Raw genomic sequence first — 21,597 nt, forward strand, 5'->3', positions numbered from 1 at the left:
TCTGTCAGATGTTACTATGGGATACTGACGTATAATTACAAGGATTCCATAAGTGTCAAAGGCTTTTATTGCCAATGCCATGAAGTTTATGCAAAGAGTCAATATTTGCAGTGTTGACCCCTCTTTATTGAAGACCTCTGCAATCCGCCCCGGCATGGTGTCCATCAACTTCTGAGCCCCATCTTGACTGATGGCTGCCCATTCTTGCATAATCAATGGACTTTGTCAGAATTTGTGGGGGGGGGGGGGTTTGTCCCCCCAGCCTCTTGAGGATTGACCACAAGTTCTCAATGGGATTAAGGTCTGGGGAGTTCCCTGGCCATGGACCCAAAATTTTGATGTTTTGTTCCCCAAGCCACTTAGTTATCACTTATGCCTTATGGCAAGGTGCTCCGTCATGCTGGAAAACGCATTGTTCATCACTAGGGATGAGCCAAACAACCCCAACCCCAAAATGTTCAAACCAGAACATGCGAACAGACAAAAAATTTGTGCGAACACCATTAAAGTCTATGGGACACGAACGTGAAAAACAAAGTGTTCTTTTTAAAGGTTTATATGCAAGCTATTGCCATAAAAAGTGTTGGGGGACCCGGGTCCTGCCCCAGGATACATGTATCAATGCAAAAAAAAAAAAAGTTTTTAAAACTGCCATGATTTTAATAATGCTTATAGTAAAAACAATAAGAATTAAATATTCCTTTAAATATAGTGTCTGGGGTGTCCCCTTAGTCTGCCTGTAAAGAAGCGCATCTTTCCTATGTTTATAACAGTACAGCAGCAAAATGACATTTTCAAAGGAAAAAATGTCATTTAAAATTGCTTGCGGCTGTAATGTATTGCTGGATCCCGGCAATATACATAAAAAAACTATTGAAAAAAAAAAACGGTGTAGGTCCCCCCCCCCCCATTCCATTACCAGGCCCCTCGGGTTTAGTATGGATTTTAAGGGGAACCCTACGCCAAAATAAAAAAAATGGCGTGGGGGGGGGGGCCCCCCAAAATTCATACCAGACCCTTATCCGAGCATGCAACCTGGAAAGTCACAGGAAGAGGAGGCCCCCTCTTCCTGAATCGTACCAGGCAACATACCCTCAACATGGGGAAGGTGCTCAACGAGGGCCTCGTATCCCCATAACCCTGGCCATTGGTTGTGGGGGTCTGCGGGCGGGGGGGCTTATCGGAATCTGGAAGCCCCCTTTAACAGATCTCGCCCCCCATATGAATGGGTAGGGGATACAATGTATCCCTTACCCATCGAGACTGAAGGTTTTTTTTTTTTTTTTTTTCAGGTCCGTCAGCGCCGTGATTAAAGATGGATGGACATCGCGGGACCCTTTTTATTTTTAAAAAAAGGAATTGTCAAAAACCGTCTCCTGTCGTCTTTACTTTTTTGACACTTTTTTGGTGGGTAGGGGTACAACAGCCACAAATATTGTTCAGTGTCTGGACAGTATGTAAACAGCTTTGTAAGGTCGTATTGTAAGTGGGAGAGACAAGGCAGGTCTTAGAGGACTTGTAAAGGCAGAAGGTGCCTTCTATGCATTAAGATAAAAAGCCTTCTGTGTGCAGCAGCTACCCTCACCCCCCTAATACTTACCTGAGCCCCATCTCTCTCCAGGGATGTCCACAAGTCCCTCGGCCATCCAGGACTCTCCCCCCTGATTGGCTGAAACACAGCAGCAGCGCTAATGCCTGTCAATCAAAGTCAGTTAGCCAGGGGAGAGAGGGGGCAGTGCCGAATGGCAGCTCCGTGTCTGAATGGACACATGGAGGTGCAGCTTGGCTCGGGGGCCCCCATAGAAAACTGCACTCAACAGGAGGGAGGTGCCGAAGCAGCGAAGAGGGACCCGAGAAGAGGAGGATCGGGGCTACTCTGTGCAAAACCAACTCTATAGAGTTATAAAAAAAAATAAAGTCCCTTTACAATCACTTTAACCACTTGTACAACAGTGACGTAACCATTCGTCGCTGGACTTTAAGTGGTTATGCCGGGATGATAGCTGCAGCTGCCGGCATGATTCCGGTTCCGTTTTTTTTACTTTTAGAGCCAGTAGTCGGCTCTCTTGTAAAAGCAATCCCAGCAGCTAATTAGCCACTGGATTGCTTTTACAAGCAACGGGTTTCGCCGCGGCTTTCTCAGGCTCTCCCATCACACCCGATCGACCAGCTGGGTCTCCTGTGTGACATAAAAAATTGCGGAAAAAAAAACAAAACACCATATTATTCTCTAGAAGAGCCTCTGCTTTGCTTTAAAAAAAATGCATAATGTTTGGGGGTTCTAAGAACATTTCTAGCAAAAAATACAGATACTGGAATAAGGCACAATCTGGTAATGGCAATTCAAAGAATTGGAGAGATTCCAAAAGTGAGGGACAAGGAGGTAAAGGAGGAGTACGGCTGATGTGCTGCAGAACAGTGCTGTGGATGGAAGGCCCTGTAGAGCTCTGTGGACTGGCTCTGGGGATAGCAGTGGTCTGCACCTATAAGGCTCGATTCACATCTATGCATGTTGCTTTTGAAAATTTTTGCTGTCCTTTCTACGTTTTTGTAATTGCATTTTTACCACGATTTGTGTTTTGCCTCTTTGTGTCTTTTTTTTTTTTTTTTTTTCTTTTTTCACTACATATAGCTGGTTGCTAAGGAGTGGGAAGCCGGCAGCCGCGTCCTTAGCAATGGATGAGTTATCAGCGGTCAGCGGGCTTTCCTGCTGACAGCTGAATCTAAAAAAAAATTGCTGGCTAAAAGTCCATTAGTCTATTCCAGGCCCTTCAGTCTGGTATGAATTTGGAGGGGACACCCCCATGGCCAATTTTTTTTTTTTTTTTTTTAAATGGCACGTGGTCCCCTCCCCCAAAATCCATAGCAGACCCTTATCCGAGCATGCAGCCCAGCAGGTCAGGGTAGGGAACCATGCCTCCTGAACCATAACAGACCGCATGCCCTCAACATGGGGGCAGCGAAATGGGACCTGAGAAGAGGAGGATCGGGGCTGCTCTGTGCAAAACCAACTGCATGGAGCAGGTAAGTATAACATTGGGTGCTTTTATGTGGACAAGGGCCTCTTCCCGACAACCCTGGCCGGTGGTTGTCCGGGTTTGCGGGCAGGGGGCTAATCTGAAAATTAGACTTGTGCGCTGCCGAAACATCCGTCCGTTTTTGTTTCCTTCTGATTTTTCCGAATTAACAAATTTGTCAAATAAAAAAAAAAACAAAAAAAAAAACGAATTCAGAACGAAACAAATTGCGCATGGCTACTTTAAATATGATTAATGTTTGTACAATGTACTGTACGATGGGAAAACTTTTTAGATTGTTATATTTGTGTGCCGTTCACCATTATTACAAACTTTCCGGCAGCTGCTGCTTTTTATTAATAGAACTGGATTGGCATAATTGTGTTTTCCTAAAAAAAAAAAAAAAAAAAAAAAAAAAAAAAAGAAGAAAAAAAAAGAAAACATTTCTCCGTCTTTGAGAAGCAATACGAATGGCACATCCTGTGTTCCCTTGTATAGCCGCCCCTCTGATCCCCAGACTTCCAGCACACAATGTACTGGCAGATGAATGCGTTTGCTGCCAATCCTGGGGGGGGGGGGGGGGGGAGGGGGAGGGGGGCGAAGACACAGACGTTCCATGCCGATAAATCTGCAGGAGTACTTTAAAAGCTGAACTAAAGACACAACTGCAACACACAGAAGGGGGCGGTTTCACCTGCCAAAGAGTTTTGCTATTCTGTTCGGCCAGTTCTGGGATTTACACCGCCCCTGCCAGGCAGCACAGACAGGTCGATGACTTTACTTTTTCTCGCCTGCAACACATTTCGGTCCCTCAACACCTCCATCATATCATCAAATGTGACAGTGGTCATGTGACTGGTAGCTGGTGGGTCCAGCGTCTGATCTTTAGCTTGGACAGAGGTCGGTCTTTGTGCTGGGAGCGTGCGCTGAATCGCTTTTGGAGGGTATTTGACAGTCGGTAAGGAGGTGATAAATCGCCTCCTCAATGCCTGATTTAGGTTCCGTTCACAGTAGTGACTTGGCATGCGACTTTGGACAAATGAAGTCACACATGACGAGCCGCATTCCTATTGATTTCAATGGCACCCGTCCCAATCTATGCCACCTAAAGTGGCAGCAACTTTGAAAAGGTCCCTGCACTACTTTGATGCAACTTTCTTTTGCGACTTGAGTGCCAGAGAGTGTAAAGTCGCATCAAAGTCGCACTTGAGATCCCACGACTTTGGAGTCTTCAACTTCAGTCATTTTTTCATATTTCCATCTTTTAAATCTTCTGCTCTTGTTGTTGTTGTTTTAACTTTGGATATTAAAACTTTTTTTTTTTTTTCAGCCAGTAAATCCCTCATACAGCCCACTTCCTGTTTCTTGTCTGGTCATTATGACATCATGCACAGCTCTCTCACTCTCCTGAGAGTTTGCCAGGAGGGGAGGGAAGAGGAGTCATAAGAGGGCCAATACGAGCTGCAGGGCTGGAGGTGTGACTTTGTAAATCCAGGAAGTGAACAGGCAGCAGCTTCAGCTGCCCACAGTTAAAATGGCTGCAGCCAGTGGAGGGAGATTTCTGCAGCATATTTGTCAAGTACAGAATGACAGTATATATAAAATAATATGCAAAGTGGTTGGAGGGAAGCTTCAGAATGGCAAAGATGTTTTTATTACAAATTATGTGAGCAGACTGCAATTCCTCTTTAACCTTTAAAATGCCTCCCCCACCCTGCCACAATCCTGTGCATTTCACAGGTTTACGGGACAGTTGCGGCACAACGCTATAGCCTTGCAATGGTCGCGTTTTGCAGCAGTAACCCCCCGTCGATTCTGAAATGCTCATCGGGAGAGTGGTCGCCATTCCAAATCTCGGCAAAACGTACAATGCTTAAATCCTAAATGGCACCCCAAATGCAGTGCAATTTTTGCAGCAATTTCTGCGCGACAAAATGCGCAAGATTCTTGGCACAATGCGAATGTAAAATCTATCCTGGCTCAGGCTCCAATAACCCCGTGCCAAAATATAAACAAAAATACGCAGTGGGACCCCCCCCCCCAAAATCCATACCAGGCCGTTATCTAAGCATGCAGCCAGGAAGGACAGAAAAGAGGGGGACGAGCATTCGCCCCCGTTATGAACCATGCCAGGCCACATACCCTCAACATGGGGGGGGTGCTTTGGGGAGGGGGGGTTCTGCGCCCCCCATCCCAAAGCACCTTACCCCCATGTTGATGGGGACAAGGGCCTCTTCCCGACAACCCTGGCTGGTGGTTGTGAGGGGTTTGCAGGTGGGGGGGGCTTATCGGTATTTGGAACCCCCCTTTGACAAGGGTGCCCCCAGATTCCAGCCCCCCCATGTGAACCATCTTCAATCACAACTCCGACCTAAAAAAAAAATTTAAAAAAAATCTCTGCTCGCACCGAAGGCTCCCTGCCTGCTCTGCCATGTTACAGTTCTTAAATAGCTAAGGGGTGGGGCTACCCGGCGACGTCACCTGGTGGTACTCCCTCTTGTAACGTCACCGACCCAGCATGCCCCGCCCCACTGCACTCCTTCATGTTAAAGTTCTGCATATCAGTGCCACCTCACCGGCGCACATCAGTGAATGAGAAAGATTATTTATTTACAAAATTTTGTAACAGAAACTAAGAAAAAAAGGTTTTTTTTCAAAATTTTTGGTCCTTTTTCAGTTGTTTAGCAAAAAAATTAAGAAAACTCCAGTGATGATTAAATACCACCTAAAGAAAGCTGTCTATAAAAAAAAAAAAAGATGATAAAAACTTAGTACAGTGTTGCATGACCGCGTAATTGTCATTCAAAGTGTGACAGCCGCTGAAAGCTGAAAATTGGCCTGGGCAGGAAGGGGGTGAAAATGCCCGGTAGGCAACTGGTTAAAGAGGAACTGCAGTCTGCGGCACATAATTTGTGATAAAAACATTTTTGCCATTCCGAAGCTTCCCTCCAACCACTCTGCATATTATTTTATATTTACTGGGATTCTGTACTTGCCAAATTGGCTGCAGAAATCTCCCTCCACTGAGTCTGACGGCAGCCGTTTTAACTGTGGGCAGCTGAAGCTGCTGCCTGTTTACTTCCTGGATTTACACAGACGCACAGAGGCACACCTCCAGCTCTGCAGCTCTCATTGGCCCTCTTATGCCTCACCCCCCCCCCCCCCCCCCCTTCCTGGCAAACTCTCAGGAGAGTGAGAGAGAGAGAGAGAGGGATAGCTGTTTTCATTTCATTTATTTATGCCTGTAGTAGGGCTTTTAACCACTTCCCGACCAGCGCACGACGATGTACGTCGACAGAATGGCACGGGCAGGCATATTGGCGTACAGGTACGTCCAATATTCAATGCCGCCCTGCCATCGGGAGCGCGCCGCCGGCGGCGCACTCCCGCGCTGGTCGGGACCCCCGTGAGTCCGGTCGCGGGACCCGCGGACTCGATCGCCGCGGGCATCCCCGCGATCGTCTCACGGAGCGGCCGAATGGAGAAAATGCTGTGTAAACAACATTTCTCCATTCTGCCTAGCAACTAGTGACGCTGATCTCTGCTCCATGTGATTGGAGCAGAGATCAGTGTTCACTAAATGAAAGCCCAACCCCCCCACAGTTAGTAACACGCCCCTAGGAACACTTAACCCCTACACTGCCACCCCCCCTGGTTAACCCTTTCACTGCCAGTGTCATTTACACAGGAATCACTGCATTTATATAGCAGTGTAGTATAAATGACAATGGTCCCAAAAATGTGTCAAAAATGTCCGATGGGTCCCCCACAATGTCGCAGTCACAATAAAAATCGCTGATCGCCGCCATTACTAGTAAAAAAAAAAAAAATTTACAAAAATGCTATAAAACTATCCCCTATTTTGTAAACGCTATAACTTTTGCGCAAACCAATCGATAATCGCTTATTGCGATTTTTTTTTTTACCAAAAATATGTAGAAGAATACGTATCGGCCTAAACTGAGGGAAAAAAATGTTTTTTTATATATTTTTGGGGGGATATTTATTATAACAAAAAGTAAAAAATAATGCGTTTTTTTCAAAATTGTCGCTCTATTTTTGTTTATAGCGCAAAAAATAAAAACCGCAGGGGTGATCAAATACCACCAAAAGAAAGCTCTATTTGTGGGGAAAAAAAGGACGCCAATTTTGTTTGGGAGCCACGCCGCACGACCGCGCAATTGTCAGTTAAAGCGACGCAGTGCCGAATCGCAAAAAGTGGTCTGGTCTTTGGACAGCAAAATGGTCCGGTCTGAAAGTGGTTAAACTGCAAAAAAAAAGACAATAAGGAGTAAATTAAAGTTGAATTGAACTGCATTGTGTGTGATGGCTGGTTTGGAGCAGAGACTCTATGGCTGTGATTCCGGGGGGCGGTGCCAATCACAGCTCCTTATTGCAATGCCTTCGTACAGAGGCCGGCTAACACCTCCCCACCTCGGATCTCTGCGGGAACACGCAGCCAGGCACTCCAGGAATGTGACATCAGAAAATGAATGCCGCCTTACCTGTTCTTCCGGGTCTGATCCACCGAGTAAACCTGCTTCCTCAGCCAACTGCCAACAATAAAAAGAAAAAAATTCAGCTCAGTCATGTACAGCCGCAGTACACCTGTATCTACATAATGGCATAGCGAGCAGCATGATGTGTCGCAGCTGGTTTATCAGGACTGCAGTATAACAGGAATAAGACTGTGGTGTGGTGTAGGGGGTCTCCAAACTATGACCCGCTGGGGCCACATCTGGTTAACTACAAGATGTGACCTGGCCCTCAGCAACTCTGATACGATCAGGGACGGACTGATAACTCATGGGGCCCCCGGGCAATAGGAGATTATGGGGCCCCCAGGCAATCAGAGATTATGGGGCCACACAGTATACACACACACACATACACAGTATACAATCACACAGTATACACAGACATGTTTCTATTGGCTGAGAAGGTACTGGAGAGGCGGGGCAACTATAATCTCTGGATTTTTAGACCAAAAGGATGTACAGATGTAAAAAAAAAACACACATTTTTACATACCGTCCCTGGTTTTACTGAGGTTGGCAACCCTGATGGGGCCCCCTAGTGGCATGGGGCCCTCGGGCAGTGCCCGAGTGGCCCAATGGTCAGTCCGCCCCTGGATACGATGGAGGGTGATTCTGATGGGAAAGGAGGACTCTGATGGGAAAGGAGGACTCTGATATGAAAGGAGGACTCTGATGTGAGGGGGTGCTTCTGATGTGAAAGGAGGACTCTGATGTGAGGGGGTGCTTCTGATGGGAAAGGAGGACTCTGATGTGAGAGGGTGCTTCTGATGGGAAAGGAGGACTCTGATGTGAGGGGGTGCTTCTGATGGGAAAGGAGGACTCTGATGTGAGAGGGTGCTTCTGATGGGAAAGGAGGACTCTGATGTGAGAGGGTGCTTCTGATGTGAAAGGAGGACTCTGATGTGAGAGGGTGCTTCTGATGGGAAAGGAGGACTCTGATGTGAGGGGGTGCTTCTGATGTGAAAGGAGGACTCTGATGTGAGGGGGTGCTTCTGATGTGAAAGGAGGACTCTGATGTAAGAGGGGGGAATCAAATGTAATTGGGGGCTTCTGATGGAAAGAAGGGACACTGATGTGAATGGAGGACTCTGATGGAAAAGATGGATTCTGGTAAAAAGGGAGGGGGGCTTGGATATGAGGGGGTGTTTCTGACGTTAAAGGAGGACTCTGATGTGAAAGGGGGGACTCTGGTGTGAAAGGAGGGGCTCTGATGGGATAGGGGGACTCTGATGTGAAGGGGGGCTCTGGTGTGAAAGGAGGGGCTCTAATGGGATAGGGGGACTCTGATGGGGGGGGATTCTGATGGGCTAGGGGGACTCTGATGTGAAAGGGGGGACTCTAATGGGAAAGGGGGGGCTCTGATGGGATAGGGGGACTCTGATGTGAAGGGGGGCTCTGGTGTGAAAGGAGGGGCTCTAATGGGATAGGGGGACTCTGATGGGGGGGGGGGGTTCTGATGGGCTAGGGGGACTCTGATGTGAAAGGGGGGACTCTAATGGGAAAGGGGGGACTCTGATGGGATGGTGGGATTCTGATGGGATGGGGGATAGTCCCCTATATGATAAATTTTTGTGACCCCTGAATATAATGCAGTTCACTCTTCCATGTGACTGAAGTATGTAGAAGGCCTTCAAGTGAGCTTCAAAGTCACGACAATCCGCCTCGGTCCACGTGCCGAAGTTCACCGAAATACAGAAAGTTCCTAATCTGCTGCGGATTATAAGGCCGACATATCAGACAGTTGATCTCACCCTTCTATGATGGCCAGGGTAGGGGCGTTCTTAATTTCCTCCAGCAATATGTTCAGTCCGACTTCCCATTGTTCTGCATCTTCAACAGAGTCCGCTGCAAGAGTCAAAGGAAAAAAAAAGTCATTAATCTATATCAATTTTTATTTTTCTCTCGATCAGAGTGGCTCTGTACCTTGTGATCGCTGTGCGTTAATCACATCTATGGCAAGGGTAACCACTGCCAGTGTTTACAAACATTCAGCCAATGAAGGAAGGGGAGCACTGAAAAGAAAACGCACTCGGGCTGCTAGTGCATCCATGAATGGCTGGGATCTAATCACAGGCACAATGTACAGAGCAGATCAGAACAGCCCTGTACCTATTGATCGCTGTGAACTTATCACAGTCATTGCAAGTGTAAACATTGCTAGTGTTATCAAACATTTAGCCAATGAAGGAAGGGGAGCACTGAATAATAAACACACTCGGGCTGCCAGTGCGTACATTAATGGCTTGGATCTAATCACAGACGCAATGTACTTAGCCAATCAGAGTGACTCTGTACCTTGCGACTCGCTGTGAACTAATAACAACCATGGCAAGTGTAAACACTGCTAGTGTTAACAAACATTTCGCCAATAAAGGAAGGGGAGCACTGAATAGAAAACACAATTAGTTATCCAGTGCATCCATAAATGCCTGGGATCTAATCACAGAAACAATGTACAGAGCCAATCAGAGTGGCTCTGTACCTGGTGACCACTGTGAACTAATCACAGCCATGGCAAGTGTAAACACTACTAGTGTTTACAAACATTCAGCCAACGAAGGAAGGGGAGCACTGAATAGAAAACACACTTGGGCAGCCAGTGCATCCATGAATGGCTGGTATCTAATCACAGACACAATGTACACAGCAGATCAGGGTGGCTCTGTACCTTGTGATCACTGTAAACTAATCACAGCCATGACAAGTGTAAACGCACGCTAGTGTTTACAAACATTCAGCCAATGAAGGAAAGGGAGCACTGAATATAAAACACACTTGGGCAGCTAGTGCATCCATGAATTGCTGGGATATAATCACAGACACAACGTACAGAGCCGATCAGGGTGTCTCTGTACTTTGTGATCGCTGTGAACTAATCACAGCCGTGGCAAGTTTTAAACACTGCGAGCGTTTACAAACATTCAGCCAATGAAGGAAGGGGAGCACTGAATAGAAAACACACTCGGGCATCCAGTGCATCTATGAATGGCTGGGATCTAGTAACAGACACAATGTACAGAGCCGATCAGAGTGGCTCTGTACCTTGTGATCACTGCGAATTAACTCTTCACATTCCATCCAAAACTAAAAGGAAACATTTAAAAGTGTGAATGGTTAGGAGGAACGACTTACCTTCTAAACTTAACGTGTTCAAAACAAACTGGCTTCCATAGAAGATGGTGAAACAGCAATCCTCCTTCAGGCGGGAGGCCTTTCCTCGCTCAAAGTCCCTGCAGTTCTTGCCCTGCCGAATTTCCTTAATTTCCGAGAGGTCCACTGCAACACATCACATGACACGGACATTTCTTTATTTATATATTTTTTGTTGTTGTTTTTCTTTATTTGTTTATATATATGTTTGGTTTTTTATATGCATATTGATATTTATATTTATTTATATTTATATATTTTATATATTTTTTTAAATATATATATATATATATATATATATATATATATATATATATATATATATATATATAAAAATATATAAAATATATAAGTATAAATAAATATATATTTTTTTTAATATAGTTTTATATATATACTTCCTTTGTTTGTTTATACATATGTTTGTTATATATATAAAACCTGTATAATAATAATAATAATGTTTGGACTTTTATATACATAGTGATATATATTTAGAATGTTCTTTGTTTATATATTTTTTGGACTTTTATAAACATGTTGATACATATATTATTCTTTCTTTCTTCAATTGTATATATTTTTGGACTTTTACAGACATACGGATACACATTGATACATATATTATTATATACTATGTAGCAATAATGTATTTCATAGGTTGGACTTGAGGGACTTGTGTCTTTTTTCAACCTCACCTACTACCGTATGTAACTATATCAATGTGTATCCATACAGTGGTGTGAAAAAGTGTTTGCCCCCTTCCTCATTTCCTGTTCCTTTGCATGTTTGTCACACTTAAGTGTTTCGGAACATCAAACCAATTTAAACAATAGTCAAGGACAACACAAGTAAACACAAAATGCAATTTGTAAATGAAGGTGTTTATTATTAAAAGGTGAAAAAAAATCCAAACCATCATGGCCCTGTGTGAAAAAGTGATTGCCCCCTAAACCTAATAACTGGTTGGGCCACCCTTAGCAGCAACAACTACAACCAAGCGTTTGCGATAACGTGCAATGAGGCTTTTACAGCGTCCTGGAGGAATTTTGGCCCACTCATCTTTGCAGAATTGTCCTAATTCAGTTACATTAGAGGGTTTTCCAGCATGAACGGCCTTTTTAAGGTCATACCACAACATCTCAATAGGATTCAGGTCAGGACTTTGGCTAGGCCACTCCAACGTCTTCATTTTGTTTTTCTTCAGCCATTCGGTGGTGGACTTGCTGGTGTGTTTAGGATCATTGTCCTGCTGCAGAACCCAAGTTCGTTTCAGCTTGAGTACACGAACAGATGGTCGGACATTCTCCTTCAGGATCTCTTGGTAGACAGCAGAATTCATAGTTCCTTTTATCACGGCAAGTCTTCCAGGTCCTGAAGCAGCAAAACAGCCCCAGACCATCACACTACCACCACCATATTTTACTGTTGGTATAATGTTCTTTTTATGAAATGCAGTGTTCCTTCTACGCCAGATATACTTGGACACACACCTTCCAAAGAGTTCCACTTTTGTCTCATCGGTCCACAGAATGTTGTCCCAAAAGTCTTGGGGATCATCAAGATGTGTTGTGGAGAAATTGAGACGAGCTTTGATGTTCTTTTTGCTCAGCAGTGGTTTTCTCCTTGGAACTCTGCCATGCAGGCCATTTTTGCCCAGTCTTTTCCTGATGGTGGAGGCATGAACGCTGACCTTAACTGAGGCAAGTGAGGCCTGCAGTTCCTTGGACGTTGTTGTGGGGTCTTTTGTGACCTCTTGGATGAGTCGTCGCTGCGCTCTTGGGGTAATTTTGGGCGGCCGGCCACTCCTGGGAAGGTTCACCACTGTTCCATGTCTTCGCCATTTGTGGATAATGGCTCTCACTGTGGTTCGCTGGATTCCCAAAGCTTTGGAAATGGCTTTATAACCCTTTCCAGACTGATAGATCTCAATTACTTCCTTTCTCAATTGTTCCTGAATTTCTTTGGGTCTCGGCATGATGTGTAGCTTTTAAGGATCTTCTGGTGGACCTTACTGTGTCAAGCAGCTCCTATTTAAGTGATGCCTTGATTGTGAACAGGTGTGGCAATAATCAGGCCTGGGTGTGGCTAGAGAAATTGAACTCAGGTGTGGACAACCACAGTTATAGTATGTTTTAACAAGGGGGGCAATCACTTTTTCACACAGGGCCATGATGGTTTGGATTTTTTTTCACCTTTAATAATAAACACCTTCATTTACAAATTGCATTTTGTGTTTACTTGTGTTGTCCTTGACTATTGTTTAAATTGGTTTGATGTTCCGAAACACTTAAGTGTGACAAACATGCAAAGGAACAGGAAATGAGGAAGGGGGCAAACACTTTTTCACACCACTGTATATAAAAGTCCAAACATATATTTAAACAAATAAAGAAAAAATAAATAAACAAATTATATATATATATATATATATATATATATATATATATATATATATATATATATATATATATATATATATACATACACTATATTACCAAAAGTATTGGGACGCCTGCCTTTACACACACATGAGTTTTAATGGCATCCCAGTCTCAGTCTGTAGGGTTCAATATTGAGTTGGCTCCGCCCAAAACAGCTTCAACTCTTCTGGGAAGGCCGTCCACAAGGTTTAGGAGATGTGTCTATGGGAATGTTTGACCGTTCTTCCAGAGGAGCATTTGTGAGGTCAGGTACTGATGTTGGACGAGAAGGCCTGACTCGCAGTCTCCACTCGAATTCATCTCAAAGGTGTTCTATCGGGTTGAGGTCAGGACTCTGTGCAGGCCAGTCAAGTTCCTCCACCCCCAAACTCGCTCATCTTTGTCTTTATGGACCTTGCACTGGTTAAAATCATTTGGTGGAGGGGGGGGGGGGGGTTATGGTGTGGGGTTGTTCTTTGGGGGTTGGGCTTGGCCCTTTAGTTCCAGTGAAGGGAAAGCTTAAGGCATCAGCATACCAAGACATTTTGGGCAATTTCATGTTCCCAACTTTGTGGGAACAGTTTGGGGACTGCGCACCTGATTGTCCTGTATTTGACTCCATCCATCTTCCCATTATCTCTGACCAGCTTCCCTGTCCCTGCTGAAGAAAACCATCCCCACCACATGATGCTGCCACCACCATGTCTCACGGTGGGGATGGTGTGTTCAGGGGGATGGGCGGTGTTAGTTTTCCCCCACACATTGCGTTTTGCTTTTAGGCCAAAAAGTTTGATTTTGGTCTCCTCTGACCAGATCACCTTCTTCCACATGTTTGCTGCCCCCTCCCCCACATGGCTTCTCACAAACTACAAACAGGACTTCTTATGACTTTCTTTCTCCAATGTCTTTCTTCTTGTCACTCTTCCATAAAGGGCAGATTTGTGGAGAGACGACTAATAGTTGTCCTGTGGACAGATTCTCCCCCTGAGCTGTGGATCTCTGCAGCTCCTCCAGAGTTACCATGGCCCTCTTGGCTGCTTCTCTGATGAATGCTCTCCTTGCCCGGCCCGGTCAGTTTAGGTGGACGGCCATGTCTTGGTAGGTTTTGCAGTTGTGCCATACTCTTTCCATTTTCCGATGATGGATTGAACAGAGCTCCGTGAGATGGTCAAAGCTTGGGAGATTTTTCTTATAACCCAACCCTGCTTTATACTTCTCCACAACTTTATCCCTGACCTGTCTGGTGTGTTCCTTGGCCTTCATGATGCTGTTTGGTCACTAAGGTTCTCTAACAAACCTCCAGAGGGCTTCACAGAACAGCTGTATTTATACTGAAAGTAAATGACACACGGGTGAACTCTGTTTACTAAGGGCCGGTTCACACAGCGAGGCGCGACGAGGCGTCTCCGACTTGCCTCGCCGCGACCTGCGGGGACCTCAGCGGCGACTTGCAGAGGACTTCTGTATAGAAGTCAATGCAAGTCGCCCCCGAAGTCGCCCAGAAGTAGTACAGGAACCTTTTTTCTGAGTCGGAGCGACTCGAGTCGCTCCTCTCAGAACGGTTCCATTGTACAGAACGGGGGCGACTTGCGGGAGCGAGGCGAGGCGAGTCGTGTCGCCTCGCATCGCCTCGCTGTGTGAACCGGCCCTAATTAGGTGACTTCTGAAGGCGATTGGTTCCACTAGATTTTAGTTAGGGGTATCAGAGTAAAGGGGGCTGAATATAAATGCCCCCTCCCCCCCACACACATATTTATTTGTATCATTTATCATTTTCCTTTCACATGTAAAGCGCTGGGTAAATTGTTGGCACTGTATACAGCAGGTACCTGTAATAAATAAATAAATAAATACAGAGCTGAAGTCTTTTGCATCTTTTGTATCTGCCCGGAGTTCAGCTTTAACCACGGAAAAGCAGCCCCCTGCTCCCAAGCAACCAGCTGCTTAATAGCGGCGTCTCTCGGGGGGCATGGTACGTGCTTCTTCATGATAAGAAGTTTATGAGAACGGCGAGGAAGTGGTTTTCCACCACACATAATGGGCAGTCACGAAGCTCTTCCTGTTTCTGACAGGACGCGCCCCCCCCCCCCCCCCACAACCCCCCCCCCCCCCCCCCCTCGCCCGCCCGCCAACAGGAAGTATTTCAGCCGAAAGTCTTTTAGGCCGCACAGGCCTGGGAAGTGAACGGCCATGAGCTGAGGTTTTAATACCATGCGGGCACCTAAGCGCGTGATGTCGCCCCCCCGACCACAGTACACGTCGCGTTTCTGCTGATTAATACGAAAGAAAGTGAATGTGATGTTATGGTCGGGGGGCCCGAACAGTCTGACGCCTCCGGTGCTGTGGGCTAGACTCTTGTCACCCATTCATGAGTTCCCCAGAAACAGGCCCGGGCACAGCCGGGCACAGCCGGGCACAGCCGGGTACAGCTAGGCACAGCCGGGCTGTTGTTTTCATCCGACCCGAAGACATTCCGAATAACCGCTCTCCAACCTGAAGGCTCCTATTGCGTGCTTGCAGCTTCCAGCAGGAAGGATAGGAGATAAGCCGGCAGCACTGCAGCATAGGGGGGCATGGGCAGCAGGGGGAAATATATGGTGCACAGAAAGGGAGATCGGTGTGGTGAGTGGGGGGCAGTTACTTGAACCAATACTCTGTATGGATCTTTCTGCAGCAGGCGAAGGAGAGGAGGAGAAGGAGGAGAGCCGGCGGGAGGGAGAGGAGATGAAGCCGGCTTTCAGCTGCAGCAGAGAGAGCCATACAGGGGATCGGTTCCAGTAATTGCCCCTCCACCCCATGCCAGTCATCCTGCTGCCCGGGTCCCCCTGCTGACCTGGACCCCCTACAGAAGGACCAGTGGAACCCCCCTTATCCACAGCCCTGCTGCCCACCTCCAAGCGTCATGGCGACTGCTTGTTGAGTACATACTGTTGCGCCCAGGATGCTTAGCTGTGCGGTGCGGTGATTTAAACGAGGCATGTTGCGTTTGGCAAGCGGCAATGTCATTCACACACTCACCCGTTGAAGTTAAAAGGGGGCCGCGCCACAATGCCACGCCACAACGCCACGCCCCAACGTTCGGGCCGCAACGCCGAGCCTCATGCGATTTCACACCATAAAGGGCAGATTTGTGGAGAGCACGACTAATAGTTGTCCTGTGGACAGATTCTCCTCCCTGAGCTGTGGATCTCTGCAGCTCCTCCAGAGTTACCATGGACCTCTTGGCTCTTCTCTGGTGAATGCTCTCCTTGCCCGGCCCGGTCAGTTTAGGTGGACGGCCATGTCTTGGTAGGCCGTCAACTGACTAAATGTAGCAGTTGTATTAAATCACAAAAGAATAAAAGCAAATGCATTCACACAAAGCCGCTGTATGTGGATGATGCCACACGCCCTGCGGAGTCATGACAACGCGTTTCAGGCTGAGGCTGCATCTTTATCGAGCCGTAACAAAGGGGCCAAGCCACCCTGAAATGAATCGCCACGCCCCTTCATAGCACGTGACATCATCCGCAGCACAGCTAGGTGGGAATGCTGCTCGGTGATCTCCAGCGGCTCCCTAGAGCTCCCTGTAAAACGGCTTCTCCACGCACCAGCCCCGCCATCTTTGAAGGACGCCTGCCACCTGCAGGACAATTTTGCAGGCTAAACTCGTTTCATGTGAGTGCATTTGCTTTTATACTTTTATGATTTAATAAAATGACCGCACTTGTTGGCGGTACTTCCTCTCTCCTTTACATTGTTTCTACATGATTGCTCAGCGAGAGTTTACCCCGATCTTGCTTTGAGAGATGCAGACGCTGGCTGTGTTTTAACCCCTTCCAGGATACATGCTGCCTTCCAGTAGTAAAGCGTCCTCGTGCAATACTTACAGCGTGTAGTGCACCCCCTAAAGCTGCTGGTGAATTCGATCCTGTTCCTACACTTAGCGCACGCACCAGCCAGGCAAACAGCATTTCCCGAACTCTTCCACCGACTCCAAAGAATAGTCTAGGGCAGGGATATGGCAATTAGCGGACCTCAGCTGTTGCAGAACTACAAGTCCCATGAGGCACAGCAAGACTCTTGACTGCCACAAGCATTCGCAAAACGTCCCGTCGGAAGTTCGTCCATCACTACTTATAGAATCCCCCAGATCTCTCCATAAAGAGGACCTGTCATGTCCTATTCTTATTACAAGGGGTGTTTACTATTCTTGTAATAGGAATAAAAGAGATCAAAAAAAATAAATTGATTTAAAGGGAAAGTGTAAAAAGAAAAAAAAATTTTTTTTTTTTTTAAAGCAAAAAGAAGCAGAAGCGAAACGCATGGCTACGTCGCTTCCACATATGTAAACGGCGTTCAGACCACACATGTGCGGTATTGCCGCAAACGTTAGAGCGAGAGCAATAATTCCGGCGCAAGATCTCCTCTGTTACTCTAAACTGGTAACACGTACACATTTTTAAAACCTCGCCTTAAGTAGCAAAGTTTGGCGCCATTCCACGAGTGTAATACAAGTGTAAAGCGTGACATGTTGGGTATCTATTTACTCAGCGTAACATCATCTTTCATATTATACAAAAAATTAGGCTAACTAAATGTGTTTTAAATATTACTGCACAAATACTGTGTTGGATATGCAATTAGCGGACCTCCAGCTGTTGCAGAACTACAAGTCCCATGAGGCATCGCAAGACTCTTGCCTGCCACAAGCATGACATCCAGTCCAGAGGCAGAGGGATGATGGGACTTGTAGTTTTGCAACAGCTGGAGGTCCGCAAATTGCATATCCCTGGTTCTAGGGGTTTCTTTTGGGGTTTTTATTGGAAACAATAAACTTGCATAGAGAGAGGGAGCAGGGGATATCCCGATAAACCGTAAAAAACTGAACAACTGGAGGACTCCTCGACTTCTGGATGTGCTGCAGAAAGAAAATGAATGTCCCACAGGATCTCTATGCTGACCATGACCTGTACTCCTTCCAGAGTTGAAAGCTACACACAGTCAGGGGCAGACTGACCATTCGGGCACTCAGGCACTGCCCTAGGGCCCCATGCCACTAAGGGGCCCCATTAGGGTTGCCAGCCTCAATAAAACCAGAGACAGGATGTAAAAAATCTGTGTTTTTTTTTTTTTAAATCCCAAGATTATAGCTGCCCCGCCTCTCCAGTACCTTTTCAGTGTGTGTATGTGTATGTGTATGTGTATACTGTGTGTGTATATTGTGTGTACTGTATGTGTGTGTGTGTGTTTATACTGTGTGGCCCCATAATCTATTGCCTGGGGTCTCCATAATCTCCTATTGCCCGGGGGCCCCATTATCTTCTCCTATAGCCCGGGGGCCCCATGAATTGTCAGTCCGTCCCCTGCACACAGTCACCATTCTTCAGCACCGGGGTCGTCTACTCACGACATGACCTCAGGATCATCAGTTTGATAATCTCCACCAGGCTCTTCCTATTGAGGGAGATGTAGACGCTCACCACCAGGGGCGGACTGACAACTCATGGGGCCCCCCAGACAATAGGAGATTATGGGGCCCCCAGGCAATCACAGATTATGGGGCCACACAGTATGCACAAACACACACACTACAGTATACAATCAAACAGTATACACAGACATGTTTCTATTGGCTGAGAAGGTACTGGAGAGGCGGGGCAGCTATAATCTCTGGATTTTTAGACCAAAAGGAACATTTCAAAGACAGATTAAAAAAACACACAATATTTACATACTGTGCCTGGTTTTACTGAGGCTGGCAACCCTGATTGGGCCCCCTAGTGGCATGGGGCCCTCGGGCAGTGCCCAATGGTCAGTCCACCCCTGCTCCCCACCATAGGACAGCTGGACTCTTTCCCACCAGCTTCCTCCTGGATCTCTTCAGTCAGCTTTTCCAGACCCAGCTGGATCCCAAGACTTGATCTTGCAAAAAGGTCTCCAGGCTAAGCCTGAGCTGGGACCGGCGTGGTTTACTGAAGATATTCTCCAGGAACCAGCCCCGGGGGGGGGGGGGGGGGGCAGATTCCCCCCCCACACACACACACACACACACAGGGGTTTCCTCCTGCAGGACTGGACCCAGGAACACTGCACTCTGCTGTCCAGGCCTCAGACTATTTATAAACTCTCTCACCACCAACTGGGCACATCTTCCTAGGGATTGGCTAGAGCCCCATAAATATTCATGTTGCATGCCCCGTCCTTCTTCTTACTATGATTCCAGAATCCTCTAGAAGACAGGGGAGAGTAGCAGCTTGTGAGACACTGAGCAGCCCTAATTAATCAACTGCTGCTCCTTTGATTAAATTTACCTAGCAGCTTACTCTACACTAGGAGTGTATCTGCCATCTGCTCTACAGTCGGAGGTGGTGTGTGGGCCTTTAGCCCCTTGTGAAGAGCTTGAGGAGAGACCTAGGGCTTTGTGGTATGCACCTAAAGCAGTGATGGCGAACCTCGGCACCCCAGATATTTTGGAACTACTTTTCCCATGATGCTCAACTACACTGCAAAGTGCACAAGCATCATGGGAAATGTAGTTCCAAAAACATCTGGGGTGCCAAGGTTCACCATAACTGCCGTAAAGGTATTTCCGCGGTGGAGGAGCCGGAAGGGTCTGTGGCTCACATCACTTAACCTGCAACATCTTCACCCGTCCCCACAGCTGTTTTGCCTAAGAGGGGGCGCTATCACAAGGTTCCCCAAACCCTGAGAGACCTGGCACCCTTCTTACATGGAGTCAGAGGAGAAGGAAGGGGAGGAGACCAGCTGTGCCCCAGAGAGACCCCCCCCCCACAACTCCCACCATATTACCTGCCCCCCCAGGACAGTGGCAGAGCCGCCACCTCATGCTGTTGTCGTTGCTCCAGCGGCAGATGATCAGGAATATTAGGGAACCAGCGGCTGTGGCTGCGCCCTAGGCGGCTGCCTAGTTTGCCTAGCAGCAGCACCGGCGCTAAATAGGACAGTGGTACACGCGCAACAACAAAGAAAAAAGAAAAAGATATTCAACCACATACAAGGTGAAGGTGTTGGAGAGCCAACAGGTAGTCAAGTAGTCACAGACCAGAATTAAACGTCTTAAATTCTGCATTTGCGGCAATTGTAAAGGAATTTTTACACTGCCTTGCACCCGAGCGCCTTCCCGGCGGACTGTGATTCATCCACCCTTTGCGGCAAGTAAAGCCCATCACAAAAGGGAGACAACAAAAGTAAAAAAAAAAAAAAAGCATAGACATAAAACAAAGGTGTGTGAATAATTACAGCGCTGAAGTGTAAAGAACGTTATTTTCCTATCCTCGTAACAATGGAAGGAGTGACGGGGGACGTTAAACACGAGCGCCGGGGAAAAAAAAAATGCCTTTTCCTTTCACGGTGGATTCCACTTTTAAAACTAACAGACATCAACCCGACTTCTGAGGGGCTGTAAAATAAAATGATGTGTTTTTTTTTTTTTGCCTGCGGATTATGGCTATTATTGGGGTATTTTTCATCTCTCCTGACAGCGACAGACAAAAGGATTCGGCTGGGGGGGGGTAACATCAAAGGGTTTTCTTTGACACTGAAGAAGTAGATTTGAGGATGCATTAGGATAAACGTAAAAAAAAAAATAAAAAAAAAAAATAAAAGGGCACCAAACCTACAAGACGCAAGCTGGGATTCTCTGACTGGCGGGCGCATTGAAGTTGAAGAAGCATTGGTATTGGGCCAAGTAAGAGGTACTTTTTTTTTCTCAGTAGCCCCGCCCCCATCCCTGATCCTTCCTTTAAGTGTCACTTAACCCACGTCATAAAAAAACGATGAATAAATGGTGTATTCCGTGCTGTTCGTACTCACTATGAGATTCCTTTTCCGTATTCTGCAAAAAAAAAAACTGGTTGATCCTGCTGCTCTCTATCACCCCCCTTCTGTTCATGTCACCGATTGAGCTAGGGGTTTTGGTGGCAGCTCCGCACATGCTCAGTTTTCAGTGAGTTTCTATGCTGAGCGTTTCCTTCCTATCACATCTGAGCAGCCCATGTGACTACAGAGTCACACATGGGGGCGTATACACAATGACAGCCCACCCCTCTCCCTCCCTTCTCCTCCTCCTCCATGCCCACTAACCAGCTAAACACAATGGGGGGGGGCGAGATATTACATGTAGATTGATGGAGGCTTTGCCTCCCTGTTCTAAGACACAGGCTGGAGGGGCGTGGCACAGTGACCATGTTATTGACAAAAAAATAATAAAGATTACATATAGGGATGCACTGATACCATTTTTTTTACAAAGAATAACGATACTTTTTTTTTTTAGTACTCGCCGAATTACCGACACCTACCGCAACTGTTTTGTTTTCACTTCAGCTGTCAGCAATGGTACAAAGCATTGAAGAGTTATTTATAAATTAAATAAATTGGGTTTTTGGGGGGGGTTTTTTACGCTTTTTCAATGTAAATGTGTAAATATATGTTAAAGTGGTGTTGCCACCAAAAAAAAAAAAATAA

The 21,597-nt window shown here is 46.5% G+C and overlaps 1 protein-coding gene across 3 annotated transcripts in view; it reads right to left on the reverse strand.

The window, feature by feature from the left end:
- The window catches only part of PLCG2 (phospholipase C gamma 2), a 232,807-nt gene that overhangs the window by 144,519 nt on the left and 66,691 nt on the right, over positions 1-21,597 (reverse strand). For all 3 annotated transcript variants that reach the window (XM_077451313.1, XM_077451297.1, XM_077451305.1), the window contains exons 3-5: positions 10,688-10,831; positions 9,307-9,400; positions 7,523-7,570 (exon numbers count right to left, since the gene is read on the reverse strand). In XM_077451313.1, coding sequence (XP_077307439.1) covers positions 7,523-7,570; positions 9,307-9,400; positions 10,688-10,831 — 286 coding nt within the window. The remainder of the gene's footprint in view (positions 1-7,522; positions 7,571-9,306; positions 9,401-10,687; positions 10,832-21,597) is intronic.

This window comes from Lithobates pipiens, unplaced genomic scaffold (assembly GCF_037356315.1).
Source record: "Lithobates pipiens isolate NorthernLeopardFrog02 unplaced genomic scaffold, aLitPip1_a1.2 Scaffold_10, whole genome shotgun sequence".
Taxonomy (NCBI): Eukaryota; Metazoa; Chordata; class Amphibia; order Anura; family Ranidae; genus Lithobates; species Lithobates pipiens.